The 18,262-nt window shown below is 35.1% G+C and overlaps 2 protein-coding genes across 18 annotated transcripts in view; one reads left to right on the top strand and one right to left on the bottom strand.

Annotated features, from left to right (window-relative positions):
* The window catches only part of EFR3A (EFR3 homolog A), a 68,715-nt gene that overhangs the window by 46,899 nt on the left and 3,554 nt on the right, over positions 1-18,262 (top strand). For all 17 annotated transcript variants that reach the window (XM_048940309.1, XM_048940318.1, XM_048940320.1 and 14 more), the window contains 11 exons: positions 532-583; positions 3,264-3,436; positions 3,890-3,965; positions 5,615-5,776; positions 6,942-7,073; positions 7,580-7,647; positions 9,053-9,180; positions 14,121-14,209; positions 15,359-15,407; positions 16,427-16,530; positions 17,386-17,435. In XM_048940309.1, coding sequence (XP_048796266.1) covers positions 532-583; positions 3,264-3,436; positions 3,890-3,965; positions 5,615-5,776; positions 6,942-7,073; positions 7,580-7,647; positions 9,053-9,180; positions 14,121-14,209; positions 15,359-15,407; positions 16,427-16,530; positions 17,386-17,435 — 1,083 coding nt within the window. The remainder of the gene's footprint in view (positions 1-531; positions 584-3,263; positions 3,437-3,889; positions 3,966-5,614; positions 5,777-6,941; positions 7,074-7,579; positions 7,648-9,052; positions 9,181-14,120; positions 14,210-15,358; positions 15,408-16,426; positions 16,531-17,385; positions 17,436-18,262) is intronic.
* DNAAF11 (dynein axonemal assembly factor 11) overlaps positions 17,442-18,262 on the bottom strand; it is a 348,016-nt gene continuing 347,195 nt past the window's right edge. The window contains exon 16 of the transcript XR_007376059.1: positions 17,442-17,973. The gene's annotated coding sequence lies outside the window, so the exon portion shown is untranslated. The remainder of the gene's footprint in view (positions 17,974-18,262) is intronic.

Below are 18,262 nucleotides of genomic sequence, written 5' to 3'. Positions count from 1 at the left end.
ACCAACAGGTAGAAAAGCAGAAGAGATGAAGAACAGGCTAAGTGATGTTTTTTGTGGCTTGCTGTGATCTGAAAAATATGTAAATTCTTTGCATTTCTCTTGAGGATTTTGCAGATTACTTTTTTCCTTGTCTAAGTTTTACAGGAAAATTGTTCTGGTTTGGTAATGGCCTCAATTACATTTCAATTCAGAAGTCATTCAGAGCATTGATTCCTATGAAAATAAACTCAAGCATACACCAGTTGAACTCTTCATGTACAAGGAAATTTTAAAATGGAATGTGAAGATTTGCATCTGGTTCACATTTATCCTTTACTGCTTTTTCAGTTGTATGTGATTATTTTTTAAGCTTTGCTATAGATATCCTTTTCAACAACACTTATTATTTCCAACTAAGGTGCAATTGCTCCTTACTTGTGGTCATCCTGTATCCCTTCCGAGACTGCAGTTACTAAAAGTAATGTTGCAGATGATGTGTGATATTTTGAAGATATGCTAAGAAATTAATTTTCCGTTTTTTTCCAATTGTAGGGATTTGGGAACTAGAAGAATTCAAATCATGTTATTGAGGTCTTTACTTATGGTAAGCCTTCTTTATTTGGTATATTCTAAGCATGCAGTATCTTGTTTTATGTGTGCATTTATACGTAGAAATACTTCAATGAGTTTTATGGAATTTAATGTATGTTTGTATTACATAGATCTGTGGATCTACTCAGTAAAATTGAGACATTTTCCCAGCTTAGGTTGCAAGTGGATAAGTAAATATGCCTCCATCTCATAGAGCACATTAGTGAATATTAGTTACAATTAGATCTGCAGATCCAAAAGGAAGTCAGAGAGAGAGTAGGTTGAGTTGATTATTTAGATATCAGTGGTAGCAACATCAAAGTGAAATCACTTTCATCCATTGCATTAGACTATAATTCGTAGAATGGCTAATAATATTTGAAGTGTGAGAATGGGTGCATGTCTCCAGTGTTAGAGTCACAGGCACTGTTGTTTCTTCTTTCCTGGTGTATTCCACGTTACCAGTATATAATTATTTGATCACAGTTATGTTTTTCAAATATAAAGCTTCTACAAATTTTTCTGAAAATTGTTAATTTCACCTTTGAACTATTTTATGAAGTACTAAGATAATATAAAACACTTCCTAGCTTAAAGAGACAACTTATTTGTAGTTGCAATGCACATTTCTGCAGCTGTTACTGATGCAATTATGGGACTTCAGCCATTGGTTCTTTTTACATCATCAGTGATGAATAGCATACATCAGTGTTTTTATTTAATTCATGTAGAGCTAAGCAGTGCTAAATTCTGACCCTGGTGTTAGGCAGAATTATCTTAGAGATTTAGTTCTTTTAACTTATTTTTCAAAGTCAGTCTGAGGAACTACGTTTAGAATATAATTATCAGGACCTTCCCAAATGCTGGTTTTAACTGTAATATTGGCACTCTGTGTCTTGGAAATGATGTTAATATGTATTATGCTCCTTGCAAAAAGACTCATAAGTACCAGTAGTGTAACAAAATAATTTGCTTACACAGCCTTATTTTGTCTTCGTAATATAAATGCCACAGTTATCTCGGTTTATTCAGTTAAAACAAGGTACGTCCTGCTAGTAAGATTCAGAAGTAGGTAGTATAAGAGGCTTTTGCTTGTAGAATCCTGGCTTCTGCAGAAGCTGAAAACTGTTTAATGACTAAAACAGGTGAAATAGTTTGAAGAACAATTTCATCACTAAAGCAGAAGAATGCCATCCTGGAAAAGGAGTTTCTATGCCTGCATTGTGGTGAAATTTGTGTTGTTAGGCAAATCACTTAAAATGCTGTTTGCAGATCAGAATAGGAAATCCTAGATTCTGGCTTGCAGAAGAGATGAACAGTCAGTGTTACAATCTAATTACAAAGAAGAAAAAGTTAGAAAGGACGTCAGGGAGTCATTTTGCAGGCTGCCTTTATTTATGATAGAATGTGCTCTGCCTAAGCTATTCCTGACAATATTTATCTCCCTTGTCTTTAACAATTTCCATTTACGTTGTTGTGGGACTTAGGCAGTTGTTTGGGTTGTTACATAGCCTGTAGGTAGGCTATGGGCGATCCAGATTTTGCATATTGAAGGTACTGAATACTTTCAGTGTTGAATTTTGTTTTAAATATTCTTTTAGAATACAAAAATTAAATCCCATCACTGCACAGATATGGAAGTGAATGTCTTGATAATTAATGAATTACTTAGACATTGATAAATATTGTCATAAAATGTAGGAAGGAATTTATGTTCAGAGCAAAGCTTTTGTTTAGGTATAAATATGTTGTGAACTGTACACATTTTAAGTAACTAGAAGTTACTGAAATCCTGCCTGTGATGTGTTCTGAACTGAGCACAGTGCAATCATATGTTCAGTACAAAAGAATGCTTACCATCTTATAACTTACCATCATGCATGAACACAGGCAGAAAAAGTTGTGTAGGCAATTCAGAATTGTCACAACATTATGTTCACTTTTATTTACAGTATTGCTATCTGTAAAATTAGTAATTTCCCATTTTTAAAAAAGATTGGTTAGATTCTTTCCTGTGGCATTGACAATGTCTTCATGCTCCTTTGCAAACTAAATTCCTACCTACTTACTGTGCTATAGGAATAGTGCCTGCCTACAAATAAAAGCTGTGCTGCTATAGAATAAAAATAATGAAGATGAAATTATTATGCAAAGTCTTAAACATACGATTGTTTTTAATATGATAAGGCTTTTGATTAGTTTGTACCCCTTATTTCCTCAACAGCTTATGCTTTGCAGTTTCTGAATCTTGTTTTAGTTTAAGATGTGCATGCATCTTTCACATGTGCTCTCACTCTTTTATTTTTCCCTTCACATGAGTATGCCAGGTACCATATATGAGCATCTCACAGCTTGAAATGGATAAGTCTCTGCTGAAATTCTTACCTTCTTCATTTTGTCCAATGCAACTTCTCACAAATGGTTATTTTTTATAAATTTAATAATAGTACCTGTATTTTTCCTTTTGTAAGTGTTGGTAGAGTTGGGAAATACTATTTTAAAACAGATTAGAGTGTTCATTTACACATAACTAATAAAATCCTTTGAAATACATAGTGATGTTAGGAAATTTCAAAACTGATACCATACTTCCAACCGTATCCACTTTTCAGAGGCCAGGAAAATCCTGCTGAAACATTAGTGACAGCTGTTAGTTATTCTCACAGTGCACATTAATGTTCAAATATGAACAGGTGACTTCAGGATACAAAGCAATGACGATAACTAATGCGCTTCCTGCCCCGTTTCTGGACCCGTTACTGTCTCCTTCACTTATGGAGGACTCTGAGCTAAGGCAGCTGGTCTTGGAAATACTGCATAATCTCATTGATCGGCATGACAACAGAGCAAAACTCAGAGGGATACGGTAATTCTTTTATGTTTTCCTTGGCCTAATTTCAATTCTAGTTCAGTATCTGAATAATGAGCGATGCTTGTTTTAAATATTTTTCCAAATACAAAATGCTAACATATTGTTTAGATAAGTGTCCATTGCTCTGTATCGTTTACTGATGGAAGGAGTTTAACAGGTGAGACTCGGTGCATGATACATTAAATGACCATTCCAGTATCTTTAGTTTTAACTAAATTTGTAGCTGTTAACCTCCCTTTGGGGACAGAACTTGGTATTTTATATAGAGGTAACAAAATCTGTGGTATTCATAATTGTCTTTGTAGTTCAGCTTCTTCAACTGAAATTTGAACTTCTTGTTGGCCTGAAATGGAAATTGCTTCCAAATTTGTTTGAATAGTTCATATATGTTTTGCTGTCTTCCCCTTTCAACTTTTTTGTGAAGCATTATCTTGGTTTCCTTTGTAGAATAATACCAGATGTTTCTGATTTAAAGATAAAACGAGACAAAATTTCAAGGCAAGACGTGAGCTTCATGAAAAAGGTAATAGAAGTTAATCTCTATAGGTCCCTTCCAACCCCTACAGTTGTGTGATATTTGCAAACAAAAACACAACTTCCTGAAGTGAGTGGAAACGATCTGTGGAAATGTTTATCGCTGTCAGCTGTCTAAGATAATACATTCATGTTTCACAGCTAACCTATGTTGCTTTGCTTTTTTTCCTTTTAACTATGAATTAGAAGATGCACTTATTTTACTAGAAAGAAATTTTTTTATTGTCAGATGGAGTTTTTGATGTTGAGCATTAGTTAACATTCTCTAAAAGTCTTGTTACCTCCTGAATGACCACGTGGAGATCCTAAGGGAATTGTGTATAAAACTTAGGAATTTCAGTACTTACAATTAGGTGGAATTAATCTAGACATGGACAATAAATTATTTTAATCTCTGTCCACCTTCTCAAAACCAGGAGACTTTTTTTTTTTTTTTTTTCCCTGCCATTTAAGGATGCCGGTGATAGCCATTGTCATAATTAAGGAACTGTTGAACTTAGGGCATTATAGTAGTCTTTTAGAAATACTCTGTATGTACTATAAGGTCCAGAAAATGTATTTGTTTTCATATAATGCCTTTCTTTGCCAATGAAGTGAATTATTGCATTACTTCTGTTCTCCAAGTACACCATATCCATTATCGAGCCAGCCTTTGTTGTGCTTATTTCATAATAGCTCTTATGTTCTGATAATAGCTCTGTTTTCCTCCTCTTTGAATTGAACACATACCATTGTTAGACACCTAAGTATATTTGAGAAGCTATAAATTTGATTTTGGCAGTATAAAAAAGACTTTGAAAATCTTCAATATTCAAGTGAATGCATTCTTCTTGAAGAGCATATATTAAAAGTCAATTGCCCTCCTTCTGAAGCTGAACTAGTACTTTCAGAGATGGGGAAAATTATCTGTGTCACCTGGTATAAACCTGTATCCTCTACAGATTAAGAATACTGGAGTGGTACTAAGTAGTGTCTTGTATATAAAACCTGCTTCTTTACCTTTGTGTCTGTATTTGTGTGTATTGAAATAATCATTTTATTAACAAAATTTGGTAAAGTACAGCGTTAGGAGGACATTAAAATTGCTTTTGAATTTTAGGGTCTTTCATTAGATAACCTATGTTCTTCACTAGACCTCTGTTTGTGCATCTTCTGACTGCCTCCTAGAAAATGTTATTTCTTTGCTATTTGAGAAGACTTTCTTAATGCGCAAATTTGGTGTCTACACAAGGAAACATGGATAACCCTTGAAACTCCTCAATTACATGAGTGTTTTAACATCTAATTTTTATTTTCTCCTTTTTGTAAATGGACAGTATCTTCCTGAATACTGAATACTTCAATATGAAATTTATGGTAGTGTCTGAGAGTGCAGTATTCATGTGCAGTTTAGAATGAAGTCATTCTCTTTGTAGTAGACTAGTAGTCTTCTTAGTGGTCTTCGTGTACTTGTGTATGTGTGTGTATCTTTAGATATGCTTTTTCTAATTTTTTATTTTTTGCTAAATCTCCATCCAAACTGATCTAAAATCAGAGTTAAACTTTGAGTTAGGAGTTGGGCTACAGTACATGTACCCTTTCTAACCTAAATTATTATGGAATTTTAATACTCATTTTTTTCTTTATTATCCTTTGTAGCACGGTCAGCAGTTATACAGACACATCTACTTAGGCTGTAAAGAAGAAGACAATGTCCAAAAGAACTTTGAGCTGCTGTATACATCTCTAGCTCTTATTACAATTGAATTAGCTAATGAAGAAGTGGTTATTGATCTTATTCGATTAGCTATTGCTCTTCAGGTATGAGTCTGAATCACTGTTGAGTTCATTGGTTAATAGTTCATATTTGTGAAGTTAGATGTATTTTTTGTATATTGTATGTGGTTTGTATATTGATATTTAAATTGGAAATCAAGTAATTCAGTCCTAATATGATCAGTCCTTTAAGAAAATATACTCAATGTATAAACTGTTGAAGGTACGGCTGATCAGATTTGTTTAAATACTTCTACAACATGTTCTCCTTATCCAGTTGAGCAGATGCAGGGAAACCCCTAGAATGACCAATAGTTTCATTAACAAATGGATAAGTTATTTTTACAAACTCTGATCTTGCTTCAGTGTTCCATGTTAAATTTTTTGAGAGTCCTTGCCCTGGAAGAAAGCGTTTGGTTGACTGCCTGATCTTTTGTCAAATCAGGTTATTTAATCTTACTGTGCTAAAATTATATCAGTCTGGAGAGGCTTTATTCTTTGACATTTCTCTTATGTTATTCAGTCTTCAGTGAAACTTTGAATCTTAGTGACTTCATCTGTGCTATAATTAAAACATTCAAAAAAAATTGCTGGTGTGTGCCCAGAAAATTTTTTACAAGATTTTCTACTGTGTTCTCAGTTCACTGTCTGTGACTAGCCTTGTTCTCTTATGTGAGTCCACATTATGAAACTTCTGAAATGCTGAGTGCATCCTTAATTTTAAAATCTATCACTTAACCATATCCTCATTTGATGAAAACGTTGTTAGGAGTTTTACTAGAGAAGGAGTAATGAAATCTAAAAAATAATAGCAATGCTAGTAAGCATTGGGTAATTCCCTTTATGATATTTTATCGGTGACTCAGAAAGGTAATTTTTAAAGTACTGTTCTTGTTTTTCCTGATCCACAAGTGGAAATTGTTAGGCAGAAAGGGTACTAGTTACTACTCCATACACCCTTTTTGAGAAAGTTGAGTAGATTTAATTCTTTTCAGAGGAGTTACATCCTACAAACCCTTCTATTTCAGAATAATATTTACCTAACTCAGAGTAAGCTGAAAGACTAGGGTAAGGGGAAAGATATTAAATTTTGTGTCATATCAGATAAAAATGTTAGCTGATGTATGATAACTACCACTACTGCTGACCTCTGGGTGTTTGAGAAAACGTGTCAACTTCGGAGAATATAATTGTGTCCTTTATATTTAAGGACGTTGCCATCATCAATGAGGATAATCTACCAATGTTTAATCGTTGTGGTGTCATGGCATTGGTTGCAGCGTATCTAAACTTTCTGAGTCAGATGATTGCAGTCCCTGCCTTCTGTCAGCATGTCAGCAAGGTAACACATAATTAAGTAATCAGTCATTTGGTATAGCATACATAATGAGTAAATAAATTATTTTAAGTAATTTCTTGCATTCTTGACCTCTTGTGTTTATGTCTGCCATTGTTGTTTCTTGTCTTCTATCTCCTTGTTATCATCTGCTTTGTTTGCTGACTCAAACTTATGCAAAGAATTATTCTGTCCTATAACAGTTTTATTTTGTGCATGTTACCATAGATAAAGATCTAAATCACTGTCTGGTGTAAGACTTTATAGCCTTACTGGCTTTGATAAACAGTTTCAACATAGGCAAGACCATGAGAACCAGAATTTTTATTTAAAAGAGTGGGTGCCACAGTATCTTTCTGTGGCAAAAAGAAACTGTGAAGGGCTTGTTTTCTATGAGATACGTATTAATGAAGGACTGACAATCTCCTGGAGTAAATTTTTTAAGGCATTTTAGTTTTTGAGTGCAGTAGGTGTTGAAAACACTCCATACTGTTTGCCTTGTCTTTTTTCAGGTCATTGAAACTAGAAGTCTGGAAGCATCGTATTTTCTGCCAGAAACAATTTTCAAGGACAAATGCAAGTAAGTAGATACAGAATATTAATTGATGAACAGTAAAATCTCTCTTTTACTTTTGCACATCATGAAGTACAATAGCGAAGTCTTGTGAATTTGAACAATAAGAGGTTAAGTAGTGTACTAGGTAACAGAAGAAAACTAGGCATTAGAAAGCTATGTAAAAGAAATTGGATTTTTTGACAGTTCTTAAATTGTAGTCAGATATACTTTGGTCTGCATAGTATGGTGTAAGGATCAACACAGCAACATGCATTTCCAGAATCACAGAATTGGTAAAGTTGGAAAGGATCTCTGCAGGTCATCTAGTCACATTCAGGCAGTACCACTTACTGCACTCTGCCAAAGACCACCTCCAAGTTTGATTTTATCCTTCCTTGGAGATGCTCAACCTCTCTGGATAGCCTGTGTCCATGCTTGGTCACCCTCATGGTAAATAAATGTTCCCTCAGATTCAGATGGGACCTTCTGTGTTTCAGTTTGTGCCCATTGCCTCTTTTGCTGGCACTGGGTACTACTGAAAAGAGTCTGGCTCTGCTGTCTTTGCACTCTGCCTTCAATTATTCATACACGTTTTCCTCCCTGTGCCTTTTCCAGGCTGAAGAGTTTTAGCTCTCTCCACTGTTTCTCATACGAGAGCTCCAGTCAGTGGAATAATGATCTTAAACTAAAAGAAGGGAAATTTAGACTAGATATTAGGTGAAAATGTTTTACTGGAAGGCTGATGAGGCACTGGAACAGGCTGCTGCCCAGAGAAGTCATGAATTCCCCATCCCTGCAAATTCACACGCAGCTTGGATGGGGCAACCTGATCTAAGGGTGCTAGAGCTGGATGGTCTTTGAAGTCCCTTCTAACCCAAGCCATTTGATGATTCTGTGTTGTTGCTGTTGTTTTTCCTTCAAAGCTCTCCAGTCTCTTTTTTACTGGGGAACCCAGCACTGGACATGGTACTCCAGGCGCAGCCCTTAATCGAGGGGAAGTATCACCTCTGTAACATTTTCTCATTGCTATAGCCTCTTATTGCATCCCAGGATACCATTTACCTTCTTTGTGGCAAGGGCACATTGCTGACAAATGACAATCTCAATTTATTTACTGAGATTTCTTTATTTAATGGAGGCCATATTTTCTCGAGATGTTGAGGAGTAGTTGAGAAATATATTTCAGATAACCCAGAAGTGTTAAGTAATTTAAAATATTGCAGAGTTGTATTTTTTACTTATTCCAGAGATTATGTCAATTCATGTATAACTGATCACATTTTCTTTCTATCAGATCATCACCATCAGCCCTTTTTTGGTTGCTTGCATTCAATGTAATATTTTACTCGATTAGCCAATCTTTATTAGATAACAGAGATAATAAGTAGTTGTATAGCTAGATAATAACTTCAAATGTATATTTTAACAGCCTCCCAAAATCATTAGAGAAGCACGAAAAAAATTTATTTTTCTTGACAAACAAGATTGCAGAATCATTAGGTGGCAGTGGATACAGTGTGGAAAGATTGTCCGTTCCATACGTACCCCAGGTAACAGGTAAGTTGTAAAACTGCTAAGTACTGGTTATTGATAATGCATTCTTAAGGTGTTGTCTGTCAGCACATCCAATGAAATGTAGTGTGACTGTTTGACAGTGAGGTTTAATCATAGTACAATTTTATTTTCTGAAGATTCTTTTTTTCTGATGAGCAACTTTGTTATTGCTATGATGTTTTCACTTTTGGTCCTTTTTTTTTTATTTTTTTTTCTTTAAATTCAGGAGGTGAGGCACAAAGTTTTTGAGCCTACTTCACATCTTTATAAAGAATGAGCAGTTGTTAATTTAATAAACAGTGTTATGTTTGCCTCCATTACTAACGTAGTGTCAGGAAATATGATTAAAATGAAGTATGCCCAAGGAAAATTGGTGGAAGTTCATACTACCTACCCATTATATATAAATATTATTCTAATGACTACATAGTACGTGACATTCCTGACATTCTGTTCTTGATATGTTTTCAACATCCTGTTAAGAAATGTACAGAAAAAATATTTTAAGAGTTTTTTCATTTTATTTTTTACTAACAATACATGTTTTTTTGTCTTTATATAACTGCTTGTTACTGTAATGGGACTATGGGACTTACCAGTCTGAAGCATAAACTTGTTGCAAAATCAAAGTACGCAGCAAGAAATTGTGATTCCACTATATTGTACCTTACACATGGAAAGTAAACAGCACACATGGATAGTGAAAATCCTATCTGTCACGCCTGCAGAATGGTTTGGTTGTGTTCAAAGACAATGACATGCTTGATTAAACTTTCTGGATAGCTAGGGAGGGAATGAGAATGACTGGTTTTGCAAACTAGTGATATATTCTGAGACGCATCTGAAATAGCTGTTCGTTCTCTTGCTGGATTTTTTTTTTTCCCCTGAAAAAGGGAAATGTTGCTTTTTTTGATCATTTCTTCTGGCATCTGAACGACAGTTAACATTGTATTTCATTATCTCCAGAAAAGTTTGTAACAAATAATAAAATGTTATGTTTTATGTTTTCAAATTTTTACTGTCTTTTGAGTGAGAATGGAATGAGAAAGATAGATGGCCTGATCAGCAAATCGTGTTAAGCCTCTTATATAACACGAGATGCATTTGTGTCTAAATGACCTTACTAAAGTTTTTTTTGGATACCTTCCTAAAATACATTGTTACACAGGAACACCAACCTGATGGTTCTAGCACCAACAAGGTTAAGTAAGCTCAGGTAGAAGAAACACCCGCTTAACAGCTTTTTGAGCAATGAGAAAAAGGTCAAACTTCGTGGTAAATTTTGATGATGTTACATTTAATAATGTACAGAGATTAAAGTCCTCTCAATGCTTTCCTGTTGGTTTTCTTATCAGTTTGAAGGACATACTTCCGGTACCTTGTTCTCTTCTGTGTTTAGTGGGAGGGAAAGCCAATGTTTAAATGCACACTTAACTATTTTTCTCCACATACGTATATATTAATTGAGCTCTATTTTCATTAGGCAGAAAATATCACAAATGCAGGCACAAGTCAAAAGGTAAAAATGAGTAGTAGGTCATCCTGCTCTCCTGCTAGCTGTGGTGTGCACTGATAGGATGTGCCCCGTCAAAAGAAAAAAAAAATGCTTCTAGAAGGCTTTTAGACAAATAGGCCAGAAATTGCTTAGCGTTTAGTGTCTCCTTCGGGTTTTTTTTTGTTGTTTTTTTGTTTTTGCTTATCTCCTTCCTAGTATGCCTGTGTGAAGCTGCAAGGTTTGCCTTTTTGTGTTTATTCTCAATTTAGAACTCTAAATTATGGTAGCTTCCTATTTTCTTTACCTTAACAGGTAGTAGGCCATAGGTGTCATTTTTGTGATGGTGCCAATTACCTCTTTGAGTGAAATTGCAAGAACTTAGTTGAAAGTTGAAAGAAAGTGCCAACAGCTTACAGAATGATGATTCTTTCTGTGGTAGGTTATTATAAAGCTGAGGGTGTTTTCTAATGAAATATGAGGGTGAGTGAATGCATTGCTATCTTAATCACTTTCATTCAGTTATTTATTTAAATTTGTAATAAATTCTGTTTAATTCAATTTAATTTCTACATGAACAATGTCAAGTTAAATGAAGATTTTACCACATATTTTTATGCTTCAATATTTTTAGTCTTTCCCAGTAGTATGCTGAATTGTAAACACAGGAGTTGAGCGTAGGGTAGATTCTGTTCTGTAAATGAGAAATAAAAAGTAAATTCTGTCTCTAGGTGCACAGTTTGTTTATATTCCTCATGCAGGCATTCTACTACACTTCTGCTGTGGAAAGGCATGTGGAAAGGGACTTAACACTTAACTGGGAAGATTTGTTTCATTCCTAGCATAATGCTGTCATTTTAGAGAGCAGTCTGTGAGGAAATGAGATATCTTAATCACTTTAGTGAAAAGGATGATGGATAGGGATTTTAGCACTTTGTTTACCCCGAAAACTTGATTCCTGTAAACATTTTGTCATTTTTTATTCCTCTACAAGCGTAAATGAATCTCTGGGTGAAGCCATTTTTTTTCCTCTCAAATTCTTACCAAATTAGTATCTATAAACTTGAAATGTAGTCTATGTCTTGAATGTCATACAGCTGTAAATCACGTCAAGTTGCATCTTGAGGCAAACTTATTTTTTAGGCCAATTGCTTAAGGTGCAACAGCACCTGCCCAGGTAGGTGGTAGAGTCAATAAATGCTAAGATGTGGCCCTGAGGGACATAGTTTAGTGGGCAAGGTGGGGATGAGTTGGTGGACTACATGATCTTAGAGGTCTTTTCCAAAGTTTGGTTCTGTGATTCTGTGTGGATCTCTCCAGTAACTGGGCTTAGACACTGTCTAGCCACCACTGGATCCCCCTTCCCAGTCTCCCTAGTAACTGGCATCTGGATGTGTGCCCCAGTGCCTAAAGGCCCTGTCCAGCTGCTGGTGCAGATCTCCTTTGCACCCAACAACACACATACTGATCTCCACTAACCCCTAGGCTCCATAGTGTATGTAGTTCACCTGGATCTCTTGGTCCCTCTGTAGCTAATTCCTACAGATGCCTGCCCCTCAGGACAAACAGGCATACTTGCGTTTGCTTACAGAGGTCAATATTGAGCTGTCCAGCTTGATATTCCTTTGTGGTCATACGCTGATGCTGTGTGTCCTCATTCCACTTGCTGTATTCAGACTTCAGAGTACACACCTATACAAAGAGAAGAGTGTTCTTCAACCAGGAGGAGTTAGCAATAGGGTGGGAAGACAGAACAGATTGCACTGATAAGGCTAAGTATGGCCAGATGTTCATACAGACCAACATCCTGTTTACATGAGATTGATGACCTTATCTCCTTTTCCCTCTGTTTTCCCATGCTTGTTCCTTCCCACACTATCTCAGTCCTCTTTCTCCCTGCCCTTGTTTCTTGCCGTAGAAATCCCACAAAGTTTTGTGCAATCCCAAGATCCTCTTCCCCAGCATCTCATATTGTGCTTCATGTCCCAAGCAATAACTTCCTACTTTGTCAATGAAGTGACCTCAGAGCCCTTCCTTCACCCCTCTGGGTGAGTGTCACCCCTAGCCTGAGGGGTTCTTGGGGTCTCCCCCACTGCTATTTTGTCCCCAGGATCTTTTACATGTGTGTGTGAAGATTAATCTTACATCATTAAAACCTAATGGAAACATTGCAAATTATAGAATTTTTTGCCCGCATAATATCTTCATGTTAGAATAGAATGAATACTTGTCAGACAAGAATAGTTAGGCATCCATAGACGATGAATTCTATCCAAAATCATCACAAAAAAGGTGCATTCTGGTGTTTGCCTGTCAATTACAAGAGAAGGCAACAAGATGGCAGCCAAAATGTACTTCAGTCTTGCATTTAACCATCATGGTTTGAGGTGCTTTCGTCTCTGTGTATGCAGATGTGTACCAATTTAGCCATCAGGGATTAAAAGCTAAGTCCTTCAGAACGCTGCTTCACATGCTCAGGGCCTCTTAGAGCCTGGCAAAGGTAGCTAGATCTCAGTTGTTTTTCATTGAGCTTGTTCATTCACGGCCTCTTGTTCTTAAAATGACACTTCATTTATATAAGTTTTCAGAAACTTGATTTCTAAAAGCCAAGTACGTTCAGCTCTGCTGGAATGAACTCTGATCATACTCGCTATTTGCATTGCAGAAGTGTTTTGCACAGTGATTTAAACAGAGAACCAAAATAAGTTGCCATCTGGAGGGAGCGTATTACTGCTATTCTCCTTATCCTCATCTTAGTATCAAGCGCATTTAGGCACTTCTGACTCTACAATAAAAATAAAAAGGGCCACTTCCCGTTGTCATCATCTCAGCTGAAATCTAAAATGTGACATAGCAATTTGTGGCTTTGTAAGTGACGTCCATGAAAGTCAGGGTATTCGTATCTCCATTAGTCAGAGGTTCCTCGTGGCATGTCTTTAAATCTATTTTTGGCTTTTCTTGTCTTACGTTAATGTGTCAAAAGTGAAAAATGATTACTTGGTGTCAGCCTTCTGGAATGAAGTCACTAAATGAAAATCTGTCTAATGATGGATCACTTGATCACAACCTTCCACGTTAATGAAATTATGTTCCTTTTACTATCTGCATAGTTGATCTGCAGTTGCTTTAAAAACTTATCAGAGTGACTTGCTGAATGTTTCTAGAAATTAAGAAGTAGAGAGAAAAATTTTTTTCAGGATTTAGATTGGGAGGGAAAAGGCGCAATTAAGAGATTATTTTTCTTCCTGTTCTGACTGAATAATTAAACAGGAAACTGATCTTTTTACACAGTAATGCAAATGATAAAGTAGATGGTCTAGGGTTATTAAATAGCATGTACAAACAAAATTGCATCTGATGTGTAGAAACTTATTTATTTTTCAGCTGTTATGCATAAAGTGAGCTCTGCTTATTTCGTGTGTGTTTGGTTTTGTTGTTTTTTTTTTTCTAGATGAGGACAGACTCTCCAGGAGGAAAAGCATTGTGGATACAGTATCTATTCAGGTCGATATTCTACCTGGCAACAGCACAGAGGATAAGGTATGGTAATGACAAGATATCTTAAGGCACCATATTTGATGCTGGAGGGAGGAACAACCTCTGAATTATGTTTTATCAGAAATTCTAGAATTTGATAATTTTAGCAGTGTTAAATGTTGTTCTATGAAAATATCTCAGTCATAAAATCATTTGAATTGGAAGGCACCTTTAAAGGTCATGTTGTCCAACTCCTCCAAAATGACCAGGGACAGCTTCTTTTAGGATTACCTGACAAATAATTTCCGATTTTCATTGTTATTATTATTCCTAACTGCTTTGGGCTAATGATACTTCAGATGATATTGTGTTCTTTTCTTTGTATACTGCTTTAACATATTCAGCTGTGCACTGGTCTCTCGTCCAAGCATTCTCTCCTGATACTGTCACAGTGTTTTCACTTTAAGAAAGACTTTCTCATACAGAAGCACTGTGTAAAGAAGCAAAACGCAAAGATATGTAGGCTGGAACTCTCTGGAGAAATGTTTGTGCATCTTTGGTAATATTTTGGTCCCAAGCAATTCCTAATGAAGTAGAAAACAAATGGATATTCATGTTGGTAAATGAACAAATCAACTACCAACTCTTATTTTATTGTTCAACTAATTTTAGGAAGCAGTTTTTGTTATTCTCAGGAGCTGCCTAAGAGTCATCTCTGAGATATCAGTATAGAAACACCACAGGCTATTCCTGGCCCAAAGAAGAGTTCTGCCAAAATTCAAGTCCTTCTCCAAATCTTTTGTTATTCACTAAAATTTTGCTCAGTCATTCTTAGGAAAGATTCTTGAAAACTTTGGCCTGAGTGATTATTTTGATCTGTTGTTTGTGAATAAAAACGGGTTAGTAACTGGTCAGCTTTTGTTTTTCCAATATTTATAAGCAAAGCTGGCAAGCATCGGTTCTGAATGTAGAAAAATAACAGTTTCCTGTGAAATACTGACCATTCCAGTGACTAGCGATAGAGAATTAGAGGCCTATTTGCTGTAGAAACTCCAGATAAAACCATTAGTAACTTTATATGGTTAAAAAAAAGTGGATCTTTTGTCCTTCAGTAGTTACCCTGTTCCATAGCTTTTAGAAGTTTGTGGTGCGTGAGGTTTAAGGGTGATTTTTTTTGTTTTTGTTTTTGTTTTTTTTTACTTTCGTCTTTAGATTGATAATACAGAAGAAATCACCTTTGAAGCTTTGAAGAAAGCAATTGGTAAGATTTATTACAATTATATTTAGTAGCATAGTTCTGGGTTACTTTGGAATTACTAGAGAAAATTTGTTGTCTGAATAACATAATTAAAATATTACGTTTGTTTTTATCAGCAAGTCAGTTGATTTAAAGTTTCAGCCATTTATTTCTAAGCTTCTGAAATAGGATCTTGATAATTTTTGAATTCATTTTCTGAAACTCATGTGACTGAGTGAAACCATATGGAAATGCTTTTCTATGGAATTGGCCTTCTAGGCAATAATAGAAAATATAGAAATAATAGAAATAATGAGATATTTCAATTGGTAGATTTTCAAAGTCTTCAGTGCATTCAGGAAATAGATTGTAAGATATGATTGCAGATGTCAAGAACACTCAGCTGGTAGAATTCATGGAGTTAAGAAATAAGAGAACTGTTTGAGTAGTTATACAGTCTAGTTTACCAAACTTCTGTCAAAAATGTGGATTGAACATTGACATTTTAAACAATAGATAAAGTAACATTTTAAACAATAATTCAATCTGACAGTTTTCCAAAACTAACCAATTGCTGAAGTACAAAAATTTGTTAGATGCTGAAAAGTTCCAGCAGCTTGTAGGTTTGCTTGGCCTGTATTCCAAATTCTGTTCAAAAATAAATCCTTCCCAGCTGTCTGTATGATGCTGGGAGGGCAGATATTGCCCTCTTCTCTTGAAGGAAGAGACTTGGGTGTAGTGCATCAGAAGTGGAGTCTTGAGACCAGATGATGAAACAACAGGAAGCCTTGACTGGTGGTTAAAGTGCATAGTAAAAAAGGGTAAAACTGGCATCCTCAAATGAGCTCCCTGAAATTGTATCAGCATTTTGCTTTAGAAGCAGTGACACTGTGCTTGCGTGTGGTTGCTTGTTTGCTTTTCTGGTGCATGTTTGAAAGTTAGAAATACAGTGTAAAAGAAGACAAAATGCTTAGAGGTTCAAATTGCTCGTACTTGAGAGACAAAATTGCACTTGTCTTTATTTATTTATTTATTTATTAAAGATAACAATGGACTTGAAGAACAGGAAAAAGAAAAAAGGCGTCTTGTGATTGAGAAGTTCCAAAAAGCACCATTTGAAGAAATCGCGGCACAATGTGAAACCAAGGTAAGTTTCTGAAACATGTTATGTACTGTTGAAGATGTTAGGACAAGCATTAATAGAGGTGTGCTGACTAAGGGTGCTCTGTGTTTCTGTGTATATCACTGCTGCTGTTGCTATTGAAGTATAGTATTCAGCTATTTGTCTTCAGCTATTGTCTCTGTAATATCAATTGTCTGCATTGGGAAATTCCAGTTATTTAAAATGTGTTTTTTGTTGCTTCTACATTATTTTAAAAGGAATGGAGATCTTATTCACCCCTGACCTTAATGTTATCTTTACTATCTTTGAAGTCTGGATTCTTTACCCATCCTTATTTCCTTCTGGGATAAACAGTAAACAGAACTGTGTTTACCTCGTGATATATATATATATATATATATATATATATATATATATATATATATATATATATATAAAATATAGTTTTTATAGTATAGTAATATATATATTACTATAATAATATATATATACTATATATTTATATATATATTTATATATTTTATATATATTTATATATTTTATATATATATATTTAGTATATATATATATATACTATATAGTAATATAGTAATTATATAATATATATAATATAATTATTTATTTATTTTAAATAATTAAATGTGTACCTTCTACCTTCAACAACAAAGTTTGCCTTGTGCTTTAAGGTAGGCTCACTTAACTTCACATGCCTCTTCAAGGCTCAGAATCCCTGCAGCAATGGGAAATTAAAAAGGAAGTGCTTTCTAGATTTGCCAGGTAGAATTTGTGCAATACAGTGTGTAGCCTGACATGTTCATTTTCACCCTGCTCAAGATTCAGTAATTAATTTTTAATTTTTTTTTTAATTTTTTTTTCCAGGCAAACTTGCTTCATGATCGACTCGCCCAGATACTGGAACTCACTATTCGGTAAGATTTTATGCAAGAAGAATATTGTGAATAAAAACTGAGTTATGAAGCAATTGTGACTACTTTCAGGCAGCAATGTGATAGTGTTCATAATACATGCATAACTGAAAGCAGTTGTATAAAACACTTACTTTGATATTCTTGTTATTGAGTCCTTTATGTAGTGAAGAACATCAAGAAATTCTTCTAACTCTTCCAATTTTTAATTGCTGAATTGAGTTTGTCAAGAGTTTAACTGGACCAAGTTCTGGAGATGTTAAGACCATTTATGTTATTATGTTACATTTTAAAAGTTAAAAACATGTTTGTGTTTTTATTATTTATACATATATCAGTAATATCAAGGAATGTGGTTGTCTTCCCAGTGCTTTCTTCCCAGTCTGTTTGAGAAATTAGAAATCGAACAACCAAAATAGTACAAAAATCATACAGAACAGTTGTTATTGGGAGTTCTTGCACATCTGTTGTGCGGTGTAAATAATATAAATAGTAAAATGCATTTTAATAGAATCATAGAATCACTCAGGTTGGAAAAGACCTTAAAGATCATTGAGTCCAACCACAACCTAACCATCCTACCCTAACTCTAACAGCCCTCCACTAAATCGTGTCCCTGAGCACCACATCCAAATGGTTTTTAAACACATCCAGAGATGGTGACTCAACCACCTCTGTGGGGAGCCTATTCCAGTGCTTAACAACCCTTTCTGTAAAGAAGTTTTTCCTGATATGCAACCTAAACTTACCCTGGCACAACTTGAGGCCATTTCCCCTCATCCTGTCACCAGTGAGAAGAGACCAGCCCTGCTCTCGCTGTAAGCACCTTT

This window comes from Lagopus muta, chromosome 3 (assembly GCF_023343835.1).
Source record: "Lagopus muta isolate bLagMut1 chromosome 3, bLagMut1 primary, whole genome shotgun sequence".
In the NCBI taxonomy this organism is placed as follows: Eukaryota; Metazoa; Chordata; class Aves; order Galliformes; family Phasianidae; genus Lagopus; species Lagopus muta.
The sequence above is the reverse complement of the archived record's forward strand: the minus strand, read 5'-3'. Positions and strand labels throughout refer to the sequence as shown.